Raw genomic sequence first — 15959 nt, 5'->3', positions numbered from 1 at the left:
ATCGTCTTTAATACAATGAAAATACAATTTTACAAAATAGATCATCTGATTTTTTTTTTCATTAAATCATTAAATAAATGCTCACTTCCTGAGTAATTGCTGTGTAAAACAAACAGTTGAACTACTAGAGGTTAGGGGGAAAAACGGGCAAGTGTGGATCCATACAGCGCTTAAAGAAGTATAAGAATTTAAACGGTAAAAGTAAAAATGGTGTATAACATGCCCATGTGTATTCTGAGGATTTTAGGAAATTTCATTCAACATTGTTGCTGATAGAAAGGTGCTCATGGATAAGAGTGCACCACTTAAACAGGACAACTTGCAACCATCGTCCTCTAAAGAACATAACCAATGCTTATAGCCGCGACATTTAATACACTTAGTGTAACATTAGCTCTAGATTAGACTTTTAATCTTTCAAATAACATAACAAAAAAGGATGAGAATTGATTTTGAGGCAGATTCAACACTAATGTAAATCAAAACAGAATCACAATCGGGCTACTGAGGCCCGTTATCCTCAACAGTCGACTTATCTGGAATAAGAGAGGGTCATCAGTCAATGTGAATTCATATCAGCCAATATATGGTGACTTTAAGTCTGTCTGCCGGTTGCTTAATGCAGTTTAAGTCAACCTAAAACGTTTGTTTATGAAACCGTTGTGTGTTGTTTGTAATGCCAACTCTGTATTTTCATATTTTGCCACTGTGCAAAAATGGACAAAACCAAAATAAAGTAAAGTAGGAGTTAGCAGCACCAACATAGAGGAATGCCTCTGTGGAACGTTTTGGCACATAACTTATGGTTGGAATATGTAAAGGTGTAAAGGGTGGAGTTTATTAGCCCAGGATAGTTTAGTCACAGAGTGTATGTTGTCAGTTCTCTTGTGAAGATGTGTGATTAAAGAAATACATTTCATACGCTTATTTGCTTATTCTTACAGAGAGTTGCTGACTATGTATTTAGTACAGAAATGAGAGTGGTATCAATCTCCTCATCTAACTCCCAGTAAGAAAGGGAATTAAGTGCATTAGCAAATTGTCAAACTACTCCATTTCACTGAACATTGGTCATCTAAGCTTGCTGGCACATTATATGTTGCCCCATTTGCACAAACATCTCCCAGCAGGTGATGAACCCAAATGAAGATTCATACCCAGGGCTGTTTCTTATCTTTCTGAGAGTCGTATTCCTGCGTACGTTTGGTTAAGTCAGTATGAATGTTCACTGGTCAGTCTGTTATGTAATTAGCATGTTAAAAAAAGGCCTTTTAGATTAACAGTAAGATTCCCCCAGGGGTTTTGGCCCCAACTGTGGAGAATTTCATCTGATCTGCAGCAGCCAGTGCGATCCGATCGTCTCAGTAGCGTCTCTCCAGGTTCAGCCTCAGGAGTCAGGTTAGCTGTAGTCGAAACAAAATGGCCTAATGACGAGAAGAGGCTAGTCACCTCGACGTCTGCAGCAGCGGCCCGGGTAAGTACAGGTACCTCCAGATGGCGTAATAATGAATGCATGCTCCCGCTGCCACAAAAAGATGCCAGATGGCGTGGGCGAAAGGGACGAGGCCATCGCTCTTAAAGAAGACCACACCCACCACATAGAAGACACCTCCCACTGCCAGTTCACACACACCTGCACGCTCCACCTGGAACAGTCCAAAAAGTCATGGAAGTGAAGAGCTCAAACAAATCTTTTTCTTTTTTTAAAGGTGCCATGGCATGAACATTTCACTTTATGAGGTTTTTTAACATTAATATGAGTTTTAAGGGACCACTAAGGTCTATATAAAAGAGACTTCAGATACAGTATTAGGGGACCACTAAGGTCTATATAAAAGAGACTTCAGATACAGTATTAGGGGACCACTAAGGTCTATATAAAAGAGACTTCAGATACAGTATTAGGGGACCACTAAGGTCTATATAAAAGAGACTTCAGATACAGTATTAGGGGACCACTAAGGTCTATATAAAAGAGACTTCAGATACAGTATTAGGGGACCACTAAGGTCTATATAAAAGAGACTTCAGATACAGTATTAGGGGACCACTAAGGTCTATATAAAAGAGACTTCAGATACAGTATTAGGGGACCACTAAGGTCTATATAAAAGAGACTTCAGATACAGTATTAGGGGACCACTAAGGTCTATATAAAAGAGACTTCAGATACAGTATTAGGGGACCACTAAGGTCTATATAAAAGAGACTTCAGATACAGTATTAGGGGACCACTAAGGTCTATATAAAAGAGACTTCAGATACAGTATTAGGGGACCACTAAGGTCTATATAAAAGAGACTTCAGATACAGTATTAGGGGACCACTAAGGTCTATATAAAAGAGACTTCAGATACAGTATTAGGGGGCCACTAAGGCCTATGTAAAAGCATCCAAAGAGCACCATGTCATGGGACCTTTAAGCTACATTGTATAAGAATTTCTCCCATCTAGCGGTGTAATTGTATCGGACAACCAACTGAATATTACTTTCTAGCCCTTCCCATTCCAAGCGCGTTTTTACCCCTACGGTGGCCGAAACCCAAAATGAGCTCTTAGTATCTCCATCGTTTACACGCAGCTGTTCTAGCTGTCTGTGTTACAACTGCATGACGTGAGTTGTCTGCCAGGGAAATCACGACATTATGTACAACCATGCTATGGTTAGCCAAGCAACTATAAAACTTTGAATTTACACAAATAGGCAGAAGGAAGGAAGCAGGCAACTTCGGCGTCCCTTTTTAAAATCTTTGCTCCTCTTTCCATCTTGGAAAAGCCACTTGCATATTAACTTTGGTTTTGTTGCTTTGTCTGTCGCGTTGTCGTTTTAATTCTCTTTTTCGCTTCCTCCGTTACATATCCTCGAGAATAGGTGTGATCCTCCATCTTCAACCGGCTTTCACATCTGCCGGCAGTCGCGAGTAATCTCCCGGCTGGCATTCGTCACGGTGCCACTGAGTGTAAAAGTTTGAAAAGCGGAGGTGTGACCCTTTTTGGCTAATGTATTTTAAAGATGGCAACATGGCGGCCGTCATTCGAGCGACTCACTCCTATGTATTCTGAATGATTCTGAACGGCAGGTTCTACAAGAATACTTTGATTAGTTGGTAGAAGTAATTGAGCACATATTGGTTAAAGAACCAAGAATGGACTCAAAAAATTAAACAATGTAGGTTTAAAGAGCGTGTTTAACAAAAGGAATTTCAAGCTGTTTTACTGTAGCAAAAAGATGATAGGATATAAGTGATAATGATAAAAAATGTAATAACAACAAACGAGTTCCAGCAGCATTGATGTTTGGACCCCTAATAATACAATATATTCCAACAACAAAAGCTATGGTGAATAAGTTGTTTTAGTGTGTGACTTACAAAATGTTTTGTGTGTTTTTGTACGTCTGGTTCTGATTTCTGATTCTAAAACCAGGAATTTTAAAATTGTACATACGATGTGTTATTACATTTTTACCAACCATTTTCCAAAGCATACTGTTTTTGGTTGAATCAAAATGTGAAATCATTTGCGACAGGAAATAGTTCCCAACAAATGCTTTACACTCTTTACTCGTGTTTGCAAAAAAATAAAACCTTTCAAGCCCTTTCAAGAAAAAAAGAAAGCAAATTTCCAAACTTATATATTTCCGATCCAAGATTTACATCTTCAGTAGGAATCCATGGGCCTGAGGCTGAGAGCCACTGGCAGGGTTAAAAACTGACTAAAGAGAGAGACAGAATAATCCATTACCTGCTTTTTTATGGGATTTTTAGGCGATGAGAAATATATAAAATATATATACCGTGATTGTTATGATATATTTTAATATAATACAACCTTATACCTGTGACGAAGTCAATCTAAAAACATATACAGTACATTGGAAAGTAGTCGGCAGTAATGTTACAGTAAATGATTTGTAGGTAAGGGGCAAAAACCAACTCCACCATCTGTTTGGTTCTTTAAATCCGGACAGTGTCTGAGTTCACACAATAGCAGGAAGCCGGCTGCAGCGGAAGAGGCCTCACAGAAGAAAGCTTTTTTTCTCAGAAGCAGAGAAACACAATGCTTAGACCTTGACCTACCATAGACAGGATGACCAAAGCCGGAACAACCCCCATGGCCACATATCCAAACAACTCCACCAGCTTGTACCTGCAGGTAAGAAACAAGACCACGTGAAAATATAACACCGTGTTCTACGGAATATGTTTCTGCTTCAAACCGGCCCGGTGTTTGCTGTAAACACTTGAAGGATGCAAGTTTAGTTTCAGGTTAATTGTTTTCAACCCGGGGGGACCCAGAGCAGAGCGACACAAAGACAGACTTTGTTACCTCTCGTGGAAAAAGAAGACGTACACGGATCCTACGCAAGCCATGAGCCATATGAGCCAGCGCATGTGGCACGCCCAGGGGCCCAGATCCCTCAGCATCAGCCTGGGGAGACACATGAGTACATTCACCGTATGGGCTCGTTATTAAAGCGCAACTCTTGCCAAAATGCAACCTAGTGTCTTTTTGTCAATGTACCCGGGTTAAACTTTTGTTTAAAAGCATAATTAGGACGGAAGCGACTGTATAAAAGAGTCGATCTCCGAATGTGAATGAACGGACTCCGTAGGAGGAAATGTCATTCTTATATGAGGCTCCTTTTACAACTACAAGGTCAATATTGTTTTTCACAAAACAACAAATAATCCATGCATTTAATATGGAACTAAGCTTTAGGAGCTTTCCATCTTTACTCTCCTCCCTGTTATGTTGCATTCAGAGATCGACTCTTTTTAAAGGGATACGCCACTGTTTGTTGAAATAGGGCTCATCACGGTCTCCCCTAGCTGTAGATAGGTGGGCCAACGCATTTTTTGTGCATGCATCGTTTTAGTCCGGTGCAACACCGGCAGCGCCGCCGCTAGTTAGCTTAGCGTAGTGAATGGAATCCTATGTTGCCGGTTAGCATGTTGTGAGTAAAAGTGAGCCAACAAAAGACAAAAAAACAACCTAATTACTTGCACTGAGACAAAAAATGCGTTAGCCCACCTATCTACAGCCGTAATAAGCCCTATTTCAACAAACGGTGGCGTACTCCTTTAGCTGGCAAGATGGCAGCGAGCGGAAAAACCAACGGCTAAAGTGAGTTGTTAAAACCTTTCTTTTCAGTAAACTCTGTGTACACAAACAATCTGGTTCATGTGTAGAGCCCCTGGTGATACTTGGAGCAAAGTTTCATGTTGTGCCATCATAGCAGCGCCCCTAGCACTCCCATTCAAAAGGCCATTTGAAAACGAAAATACGGTCAATCCTAAAAGTGGCGCTTCCCTCCCAACTACGCTTTTAAACGAAAGTTTGACTCGGGTACATTCACAAAAAGACCCTAGGTTGCATTTTGGCGAGAGTTACGCTTTAACCAGCTGTATAATCCACCAGACTGTACGTCACTCCTTGACCCACCAGGGAGAGTAGGAGGCAGCTATGAAGAAGTAGATGGCCATTCTGTCACACATGTGGAAGCGCTGCTCCACCTTCCTACACACAGACAAAGAGAAGGAGAGACAAAAGCCCATTTCTATCCTTCAATTCTAGTTGAATCCATATTTTTTTAAACTACACAGGACCAGAGGTGTCAAGTAACCTTACTTAAGTAGAAATTTTGGATATCTATACTAATAGTAATTATTTTACAGCAGACTTTTTACTTCTACTTCTTACATTTTCAAACAATTATCTTTACTTTCTACTCCTTACATTTTAATAATAGCCTCGTTGCTCCTTTTTCAGTTCGGCTTGTTTTCATTCTGGCTTGTCATCGTTCAAACCCCAAAAAAAAAAAAAAAGCCCTATCCAGATAAATTGCACCATACAGATAGAGTGAATTTGATTGTGGTTGGATGAGAAGTATAAACATATACCATTCCAACACCCTATTGGTTTGTACACGATCCATCGCACCTGCACAGACCCGGTGCCTTATTTAGCTGCCACTTCAATGCCTGCGCTTCTCTTTGATGCTCCAAAAACGAACGTTAGAGGGAACCGAAACATCACCGCACGGGACGCTAGTCAACACCACACTTTACAGCAGGTAACGTTAGCCTACCGTTAGCAGCTGGAGTAAACACTGTTAAAATGCTGACAGCCCTTCTGAGTTTGCAGGTATGATTTTATTATAACATTATTATAGTCATTATGGCCTTTAGAAAAATGTTTTTTGTGGAGGTGGGGTAGTGCACTATAGTCCCCTGTGGGGCGGGCTAAGCTTTTGTCCTTAATGGCATTTGTTCCCCCTTACATTACTTTTACTTTTATACTTTAAGTAGTTTTGAAACCAGTACTTTTACACTTTTACTTGAGTAAAAAGCTTGAGTTGATACTTCAACTTCTACATAAATCTTTTCAAACCCTAGTGTCTGTACTTCTACTTGAGTAATGAATGGGAATACTTTGGACACCTCTGCACAGGACCAAGCCTGCAAAACATTACAAAAAGCAAAAAGGGGGACTGTAGTTTCTTTCAGCGCATAGCAGGTCTCACATTTTAGAAGGCACGTTTGGTTGTTGTGAAAAAACACACACACACACACACACACACACACACACACACACCACAAATTCAAACTTCCCCTGACTCTGTCCTTCGACATAAAACAGTGCCTGTTTTGTCTTTTCTGACTATTGTGTGAAAGGCCAGAGGAGTTGTTTAAGAGTTGGACTCTATTCATTCATCACATTCTCAGTTAAATATGTTAATAAAATCATAATAAACACACTAACTTTTATGTTTTACACATAGTGTCGTTTTTCAATAGCTCAGGGTTATACAACTATATTCATTGTGTTTCTCTGTATGGATGATTAAGTTAGCTTGATTAGGGCCGGGCGGTATACAGTATATACCAGTGGTTCTTAAAGTGGGGTTCGGGGACCCCCAGGTGTCCTTGAAGAGGTTCCAGGGCAGAGGTGTCAAGTAATGAAGTACAAATACTTCGTTACCTTACTTAAGTAGAAATTTTGGGTATCTATACTTTACTGGAGTAATTATTTTACAGCATACTTTTTACTTCTACTCCTTACATTTTCACGCAATTATCTGTACTTTCTACTCCTTACATTTTAAAAATAGCCTCGTTACTCATATTTCAGTTCGGCTTGTTTTCATTCCAGCTCGTCAGTCATCGTTCAAAAAAACACACAAAAAAACCTATCCAAATCGCTCCATCAGGAGAGAGTGACTTTGATTGTGGTTGGATGAGAAGTATAAACATAGCTATTCCGACACCCTATTGGTTTGTACGCGATCCATCGCACCTGTACAGACCCGGTGCTAATACGCCATCGGTGCCTTAACGACCGTTATCTACCGGAACGAATAGCAACACGGATTTCGGTGCCTTATTTAGGTGCCGCTTAGATGCCTGCGCGATGCTCCGAAAACGGACGTTAGAGGGAACTGAAACATCGCCGCACGGGACGCTAGTCAACACTACAGTTGGAAGCAGGTTAGCCTAGCGTTAGCTAGCAGCTGGAGTAAACATGATAAAATGCTGAGAGCTAAACGGTGTAAAGGTGTTTCTATATTTCACTGGAGAGGAGTCTGACACCAGACTGTAGCTGCCGTCTGAAAAACACAGAAGAGATGTAGCCCACCTGAGTTTGCAGGTATGATTTTAATATAACATTATTATAGTCATATGATTTTGTCCCCGCGTTTTAGAGTTAAGCTGTTGTCCTTAATGGCATTCCCCCCCCTTACATCAGGGGTCTTGAACGTTTTTTAAGCCAAGGACCCCTTAACTTAAAGTGAGATGTAGCACTGACCCCCTACATATTGTATGAAATTAAGTTGCATATTAAACTGGGCCTACAATAACTGTTAGGGCAACCTAAAGCCTTCTTACATACCTTTTTTCATAAGCTATTAAAATATTAATTGTTGGCATGATTTTATAAATCATATTTTAATGTTACATACTGTATGTAGCACAGTAAATCTAGGATTAACTGTATCTGTGGGCTGATATCTTAGTGACTACCTTACCTATAGGCCAGTAAGCCTATCATCAGTGGGAATTTATATTTGCTAATAATATGTTGTAATTATGTTAAGGCATTTTATTTTAATTTTTTTTAAAGACTCAAAAATGTACAATAATTTGGAGGCCCCCCTGCAATGACTCTGAGGACCCCCTGTTGAAGATCTCTGCCTTACATTACTTTTACTTTTATACTTTAAGTAGTTTTAAAACCACTACTTTTACACTTTTACTTAAGTAAAAAGCTTGAGTTGATACTTCAACTTCTACAAAAGTCTTTTCAAACCCTAGTATCTATACTTCTACTTGAGTAATGAATGTGAATACTTTTGACACCTCTGTTCCAGGGGGTCCCAAACAAAAAGGGGAATCATTTATCTTCACTATAGTTCCATCTGTAAGTCATGGGTTTATTCAATTTCTGGAATGACATGCAGCAAAGGGCCACAGGTTGGATTTGAACTCACTGCCACTGCGTCGAGGAGTAAACCTCCATATATGGGCACCTACTCTACCAGGTGAGCTACCCAGGTGCCCAAATGTTGATGATTTGACATGCTTCTGGAAATCTCAGCTGGTTTGGAAATAATTTGGAGCTGTTGTCATAGAAACAAGTCTTTAACCTCAAACCTGCAAAAGTACAGGATTATTCACATTTAGGTGGATCTGTAACTGGACTGTTTTTGGGGCATACGCCATATATGAGCTCATTTTCAGATACAAATGAATCCCTTTACGGTAGGTTATAATGACAAGTGTGAATATGGTTAGGATTTTATATGAGAACCTTCAGGTTATGGAGAAACCATTATGATTGTTTGCTGTAATTGTCTTAATTCCATTTTAACAATAAGGTCAATATTTGTACTTGATAAAATACATAACAAAAAGAAAAACACCAGTCCAAATCAATAAAACCTTGCGTTGTCTTCCCGTCCAACCATGAAAAAAACACTTTTGTTGTTTTAGTTGCTACGGAAGCGTATTACATTCACCATATAAAAAAACAATTTAGACACCTTATCTCGTAATATTGAGAAAATAACTCATAATTTTGAGAAAAGATCTCGTAATTACGAGATCCTGATCTCGTAATTTTGAGAAAGGATCTCATAATTATGAGTTCCTATCTCGTAATTAGGAGATGAATGCATTTTCGCAACAAGAGAAAACAGCTCTGGCAGCAAATGGGCCAACGTCTCACCTGTTTAGTTTAATCCGTTTTTATTTTGGTTTGGGTTTGAGACATTGGGAGATGCTAATGTCTTTAAGTACTATAGATGGGACTGTTATCAGTTTGTCGACTTTGCACGGGCACCTCAGGCGGTTGTTCCGGCAGAAAGCCCATGCTGATCTGTTGGACACTGTAGTGTTTCTGCAGGATCAGTTGAACAGATATGGCATGCTTCACGGTTATAAGATGATGCATCTGAAATGTGTCCATTTGTCCATTAACTAATACTATAAAGTTACATTAGAAGTATCACGCTAACTTAACCCAGCAGAATTTAATGTTACCTCTCGGTGGTACAGTTGAACACTGCGCCGTGGCCTACTGACAACTAGATATGCCACCTTCCAGGTGTTTAAAATGATCTCATAATAACGAGATCTGTTCTCAAAATTACGAGATAGGAACTCATAATTATGAGATGTTTTCTCAAAATTATGAGATCAGGATCTCGTAATTACGAGATCTTTTCTCAAAATTACAAGCTAGGAAGCTTTTTCTATGGTGAATCTAATATGCTTCTGTAAGTTTTTTTTATACGTGTTTGTGTTTTTTTTTCAGCGTTTTGGTCACTTTTTTTCAACATTGTTATTGCTTTTTCCAACGTTTAATTTTTTACATTTTTGGGGCATATTTCAACAGCCCATATTTTCTGATATAAAAAATAAACAGGTCAAAATTGACCCGAGGATAACATGAGGGTTAACAATAAACCTTCAAACTCAAACCTAATATAGTTTATAATATTTAATAAATTTAATATATAGACCTATGAGAGATTTAACCATCATTTCAGCCTGATAGCATGTTATTCCGGATTAATTAAACCACATTTGAAGAACATGGCTTCCTGAGGTATTTTTTTTATGACTGAAGATTTATTTGACAGGAAAGTGGACCAAGCTGAATGTAGAGTTAGTGGGTTTTTTGACTGTTAATATGTAAGTGAATGCTTTTTAAAGGGTGTGAGTTAAAGATATTAAATATTTCCATTACTACACCACATCTGTTGTTTGCGCTCTGGCATTCTGGCTCTGTCATAATTAACAAACTGTATGTCTGAGTGTGATGTAAAAGTCTACCGGAGCACATAAACACACAACGTGCACATCTGCCAAAAATCCCTAGAAGCGTTTTCTGCTACACACACACACACACACACACACACACACACACACACACACACACACACACACACACACACACACACACACCGGAGGTGGCTGATTTTCCAGGCAGCGGTGTGGAAGAGCGTTGAGGTGACAAACAGGCCGGTGAGACCACTCCCATAGAGCCAGGCAGCCACACTATGCCATTGGTCCACAGACAGGAAGTAGAGCACAGACCCGCCCACCAGACTGGGGAGGATCCATACCTAGAGAACATCAGAATGATACAAAACCCTATAGTTTCATTTTCTCATAATACACACATTATATTTGACATAGTATATATATGATAGAGACTTTCCTTTAAAATGTTCTGATTTCTTAAAAGAGCATTAACGCTAGGCTATATAAAATAAAAATATAAAATCTAGGATTTCACTAATGTAACCAGGCATTTTAAGAAATGCGCTTATTCGCTTTCTTTCTGTCGCGAGTTTGATGAGAAGATTGATACTACTCTTGTGTCTGTACTCTATGTATGAAGCTACCACTAGCAGCCGGTTAGCTTAGCTTAGCATAAAGACTGGAAAAGGCTAGCCTGGATCTGTCTGAAGGTAACAGAAACAACAAACCAAAGTGTAAGAACGTCATTTTGCTGTTTCGTAACATGTTAGGAAGTGGATTGTGTTACCATTGACAGGGAGCCATGCTAGCTGTTCACCCATTACCAATCTTTTCTGTTACGCTAAGCACAGCTATCCAGCTGTTGGCTGTACTCCTATTTACTGTACACACTTGAGAGTGGTGTATTTACCAACTTCTCCTTTAACTGATTCTGTATCTAACAAAAGGTGAACATGATACTTGATGTTTATGGGATACACTGCCCTGCAAAATAGCCCCTTCAGCTGGCTGAGTCCCAGCCCATGTCAGGCTTTACAGTCATTACAGCCATGTTTTCTCTCTGTTTCATTCACTGTCTGTCTTGCTCTGTCGGAGGCAGAAGCGCACAGGGATTACAGCAGATTAGAGAAAAATACAGGCTGAATCACAGATTATAGCCTCTATGGCACGGCCCAAAATCCTCCATATTCCGCCTCATACCTCGCAATCCTCTCCATCTTTTCAGAGTCATCTCTGAACTGACAGACTCGCTAAACACAGGAAACACGGGGACAGTGTGTAGATATTGTAATATATAGAAGAGTAACACACACCAAGGGCTGTTGTGAAGTGCTGATCACTGGAAGTAGACTTAAAAGTAATGAAAAAAAAAAAATGTTGCACACTCTGGCTCCATATGCATTTCTCTCTTTATTTATATATATACATATAGAACGTTTCGGCCCTCAGGCCTTCTTCAAGATCAACAATAGAGATTGCAAACCAGAAAAGCTTTAGGAGGGCTGAAGAAAAAATATCTTTACTGTCTGTCTGTATTTGTTTGGCTCACCCCATGTGTGGCACAGTTTGCGGCATGTTCATATTCAGTGGGCTGGTATCTCTTACTGGCCGGGACCCTGCAGTTCATGAACCTGAGAGAGAGGTGAGGGTTTGGGGATGGGGGGGGGGTGAGTGAGAGAGAGACAGAGAAAGAAAGGGAGGAGAGAGGTGTGTTCAGGTAACGAATGCAGATCTAGACGCAAAACCTGCTTTATTAGTTAATAAGTTACTGTGTGCTGAACCCATTAAGGCCAGTGTGTGTGTGTGTGTGTGTGTGTGTGTGTGTGTGTGTGTGTGTGTGTGTGTGTGTGTGTGTGTGTGTAACGGCCATTCTTGGAGGATTTACAGGTCTCTAATCCACATCACGTTGTCTGAATTTTAGTGTGCCTCATCGTTACTGGGGCAACTGTCTGCGTTGCTATGGTCACCGGTGATGTCACTGCTCGTACTACAACAACAGGATACCACACTGACCACTAACCATTAACTACATTTGCATTATTTGTTATGCTAGCATACACTACTGACAAAGTTACTTTAGTGTGTGTGTGTGCGTGCGTGCGTGCATGCGTGCGTGCGTGTGTGTGTGTGTGTGTGTGTGTGTGTGTGTGTGTGTGTGTGTGTGTGTTGTGTTTGCTTTTTAATCAGTAGTAAATCTCTCAATCCCAGCTCAAAGGGAAAAACACATCTGGAGATGTTACGAAACCACATTTTATACGACAAGATGGACACACACACACACACACACACACACAAACACACACACACACAAACAAACACACACACACACACGCATGCTAATTTGACTGTAGCCTCTCGTTCAGGGGCACAGGTGTGTTTGCGTCAGTCAGCTGTGTTATTTAATTACACATTTAGGCCGACGCATCATCATCACACGCACACAGAGACATCACCCCTCGTTCACACACACACATGTCCCATAGCTTTTTGTTGTAATGGTCTTGAAGTGAAGAAGAAGCAGACATAGTGACACCATCACTCGTCGCAACCCTCACCTAAAAGTCTATAAAACAACCGGATTACCAAAACACTCCTGTTAATGTAGCTGGAAAAAGTCTTGCATAACCTAACAACCTGACATATGGCACAAAAAAAAGTAATTTCCACAGTCCAAACCTTTCAAGCTGCACTGCAGATATCTATCTGCAGATAGGAAACTTATAGTTAAGGCGTCAATCTGTGATAAAAGGCATCCTCTCTCGATTCTAAGAACATGCTACATATCTAATTTATAATGGACACACTATATTACGGGGCTCTACTTCTGACATCTTGATCACCAGTTTTATCTTTTCAAAAGGAGTCGCGTGTGCCTGTGGTTTGGTGGACAGAAAAAGAATGAGCAAGTCAAATTTGTGGGTCATCTTTTTTGTGTGTGTGTGTGTGTGTGTGTGTGCGTGCCTGCGTGTGTGCACCCACCACCAGAACCCCCATAACAAGAATGTCAGTGTGTTTTCCTGTTGTAGGTCAGGTTGGTGGTACAGCAGCGCTCTCTAAAGCAAAAAACACATCTGTCCTTCACACACAACCTCCACAAACCCACTCACTTCTTCCGTATCTCTTTTCTTTTGTTGTTGCTTACTAACACTTACAGTATATAGAGAGTCAATACAGCTCTCTCTGTTGCTTCTAATAGACTTTTATGAATAGCATGATTCCTACTGCGAATGCTTGTGTCGTGCATCTTTCTAAAGATGTTATCCACAAAAAGCAAACATTTAGTAAGATTACATGATTGTTTGGCTGCCATTCCATCAGTTTCCCCTGCAGTTCCACAGGCCGTGCCAAGTGCATAACAAGAGAGCAGCATTTTTCTGAGCACTGTTGTGTTATTGTAGAGCTATCAATGGACCTGAATGTAGCACTCTGATGTCCTCTAATTGGTTATGTCAGAACTCTGTGTGTGTGTGTGTGTGTGTGTGTGTGTGTGTGTGTGTGTGTGTGTGTGTAATGAACCGAAAGGACGGGATAGGGATTTACGGGCTCTGATCAGAGAGGGCATTGTTGTCCTCATCAGCACACTATTCTTTCTGTTTTCTCTCTTTCATGTATTTGTCTTTCCACACACTTCTTTCTTCTTTTCTGCATGTGTGTGTGTGTGTGCGTGTGTGTGTGTGTATGCACCTCATATGGTTCCATACATTTGCGTGGTGGGTTTTTTAACCTCACAACGCGAGCATTTGTTGTGTTATAAAAGCCCATTACAGCACATTCTATACATTAATAGGATTGGTTGCAGCTAAGAGGATCAAAACCTTTGGACATTGTGTATAGGAATGTGTGTGTGTGTGTGTGTGTGTGTGTGTGTGTGTGTGTGTGTGTGTGTGTGTGTGTGTGTGTGTGTGTATACACTCTCTGTAACTCCAGGGCTATTCCTTTTACAGCAGAGATCAAGTTCATCTCCTCTGGGACTTACTCTTCGGTTCTCACAATTATCCCCATACACAGCCATAGAGGCTAACTGACTGACTGACTGACTGACTGATGAATGCACTTAAGCAGGCTTCAGCGTAAGTTTTGTCCCCCCCCAAATTATCAGGGTGGTTCTACTTAAAAATGTAAGTTCAATTGCTGCCTTAAAAATGTGAGTAAAGCCAACATTAAGAATAGTGTTGTTTCAACCCACAAAGTTAGATTATAGAATATGTTTAATTAATGATCATTTATTGTTTGAACTTGATACTGTGATTTAAAACAGCTACCAATACTACATGGTCCACTCAAGGAAATTTGCTTCCTCTTGTCAAGCAAAAATACAATTGTATGCTATTTCAACTCACGAAGGTAAGTTAGAGAAGATGTTTAATTAATAATAATTTATTGTTAGAACTTGATACTGTGAGTTAAAACAACCATCTATTTTACATTGTATATTCAAGGAAACTTGCTTCCTTTTGTTAAACAAACATACAATTTTACACCATTTCAACTAACTGTATTCATACCAATTGTCTTTTCAAGTTAGGTGTACTCATGTGTTTAAGGCAGCAAGTGAACTAATACTTTCTACTTAAGCAGACTAATGTTTTTACTAAAAGATGTTGTTACGTGTTCATATGTATGTTGCTGTGTGTTTGTTATGTGTACTGACTGTGGAAACAAATATCTAATCTATAATCTAAACTGCTGTTTGTTTGTGACGCCATGTCCCAGTAAAATGCAGCAGCACAAGGTACCAACAAACTCACAACTGTTAAACCAAAGCCAGTAAAGGAACCTGGACAGCAGAAAAGATGGAACAGATGACACACGGAGAAGCACTTTGGTTTCAAGAAATACAGCGATTCTGATGGTAAAACTGAAAGTGAAATAGTTAATAAGTGCTCTCTTCAGCTTATTTGGGTACTTAATAAAAGTAGCGATATCCTAGTTCGTTACTCTCTCTCTCGCTCTCTCTCTTTCTCTCACTCACTCTCCTCTCTCTCTCTGACACACACACACAACGCGTGCCAACGCGTCAGTGCGCATGGATGCACAGTATGTGTCACACATGAAAAATATCCTGCCAGATATTAGCAGTCAAACTTTCCTGAGAAAATAAAAAAAAAATTACCTTCCAAATTTTGTCCTCTTAAAGTCCATCTCGTGCGTATGGGCTTGTTTTTTTTTTGCGCGCGCGCGTTGGTGCGCTCTATTTGCTAACAGCACACCAGCGAGCGTCGTCTCCTCCTACGGATCCCCCATTCCGGATGTCCCACCGCCGCGCGTGCAAACATAAACACATAAAGTCCGACAGGGACATCGACCCTGCAGAGTCAACTGCACACAAATACACGACTTTATCTAAAGTCTCGGGACGTCTCCGGTGGTCAAACAACGAGCCATCCCGGTGGGAACACGGAGGCGATGTGTGTTGGGGAACTGTACAGAGATTTTTTTCGGAGTCTCAGATGTGTTTGCAGGATGTTCCGCGGGACTGGGTTAGTAACCCCTCCCCTCCCCTCCCCTCCCCTCCCCTTTCCCCTATCCAGGCTGATGATAACACAAACAGCAACAGCTCCCCACAACACAACTCTGTCTCCTGCCTCAGTTTTAATATTTAACTGGCTCTACTAGCGTGACATTTAAATATTGTTGGAACATAGGGACCTATAACCTACAATAAAAGGGACACAAAGGTGATAAATAAAC

The 15959-nt window shown here is 40.4% G+C and overlaps 1 protein-coding gene across 1 annotated transcript; it reads right to left on the bottom strand.

The window, feature by feature from the left end:
* Nucleotides 1-12: 12 nt before the first annotated feature.
* On the bottom strand, nucleotides 13-15732 carry mmd2a (monocyte to macrophage differentiation-associated 2a). The gene is made up of 7 exons (XM_028599958.1): nucleotides 15382-15732; nucleotides 11818-11899; nucleotides 10470-10630; nucleotides 5446-5520; nucleotides 4330-4431; nucleotides 4080-4149; nucleotides 13-1646 (listed from the first exon to the last, which is right to left on the bottom strand). The coding sequence occupies exons 1-7, from the start codon at nucleotides 15408-15410 to the stop codon at nucleotides 1446-1448; spliced, it is 720 nt and encodes a 239-aa protein (XP_028455759.1). The 5' UTR covers nucleotides 15411-15732; the 3' UTR covers nucleotides 13-1445.
* Between the last annotated feature and the right edge of the window lie 227 nt (nucleotides 15733-15959).

This window comes from Perca flavescens, chromosome 15 (assembly GCF_004354835.1).
Source record: "Perca flavescens isolate YP-PL-M2 chromosome 15, PFLA_1.0, whole genome shotgun sequence".
Lineage (NCBI taxonomy): Eukaryota > Metazoa > Chordata > Actinopteri > Perciformes > Percidae > Perca > Perca flavescens.
Note: the sequence above shows the minus strand (reverse complement) of the source record. Positions and strands in the feature narration are given on the sequence as shown.

Coding starts and splice junctions, on each gene's coding strand:
- mmd2a (XM_028599958.1), bottom strand. CDS start 15,410: ATGGACTTTAAGAGGACAAAATTTGGAAG. Junction 11,900..15,381: donor AAGAGGACAAAATTTGGAAG/GTAATTTTTTTT, acceptor CCTCTCTCTCAG/GTTCATGAACTGCAGGGTCC. Junction 4,432..5,445: donor GCTGCCTCCTACTCTCCCTG/GTGGGTCAAGGA, acceptor GTGTCTCCCCAG/GCTGATGCTGAGGGATCTGG.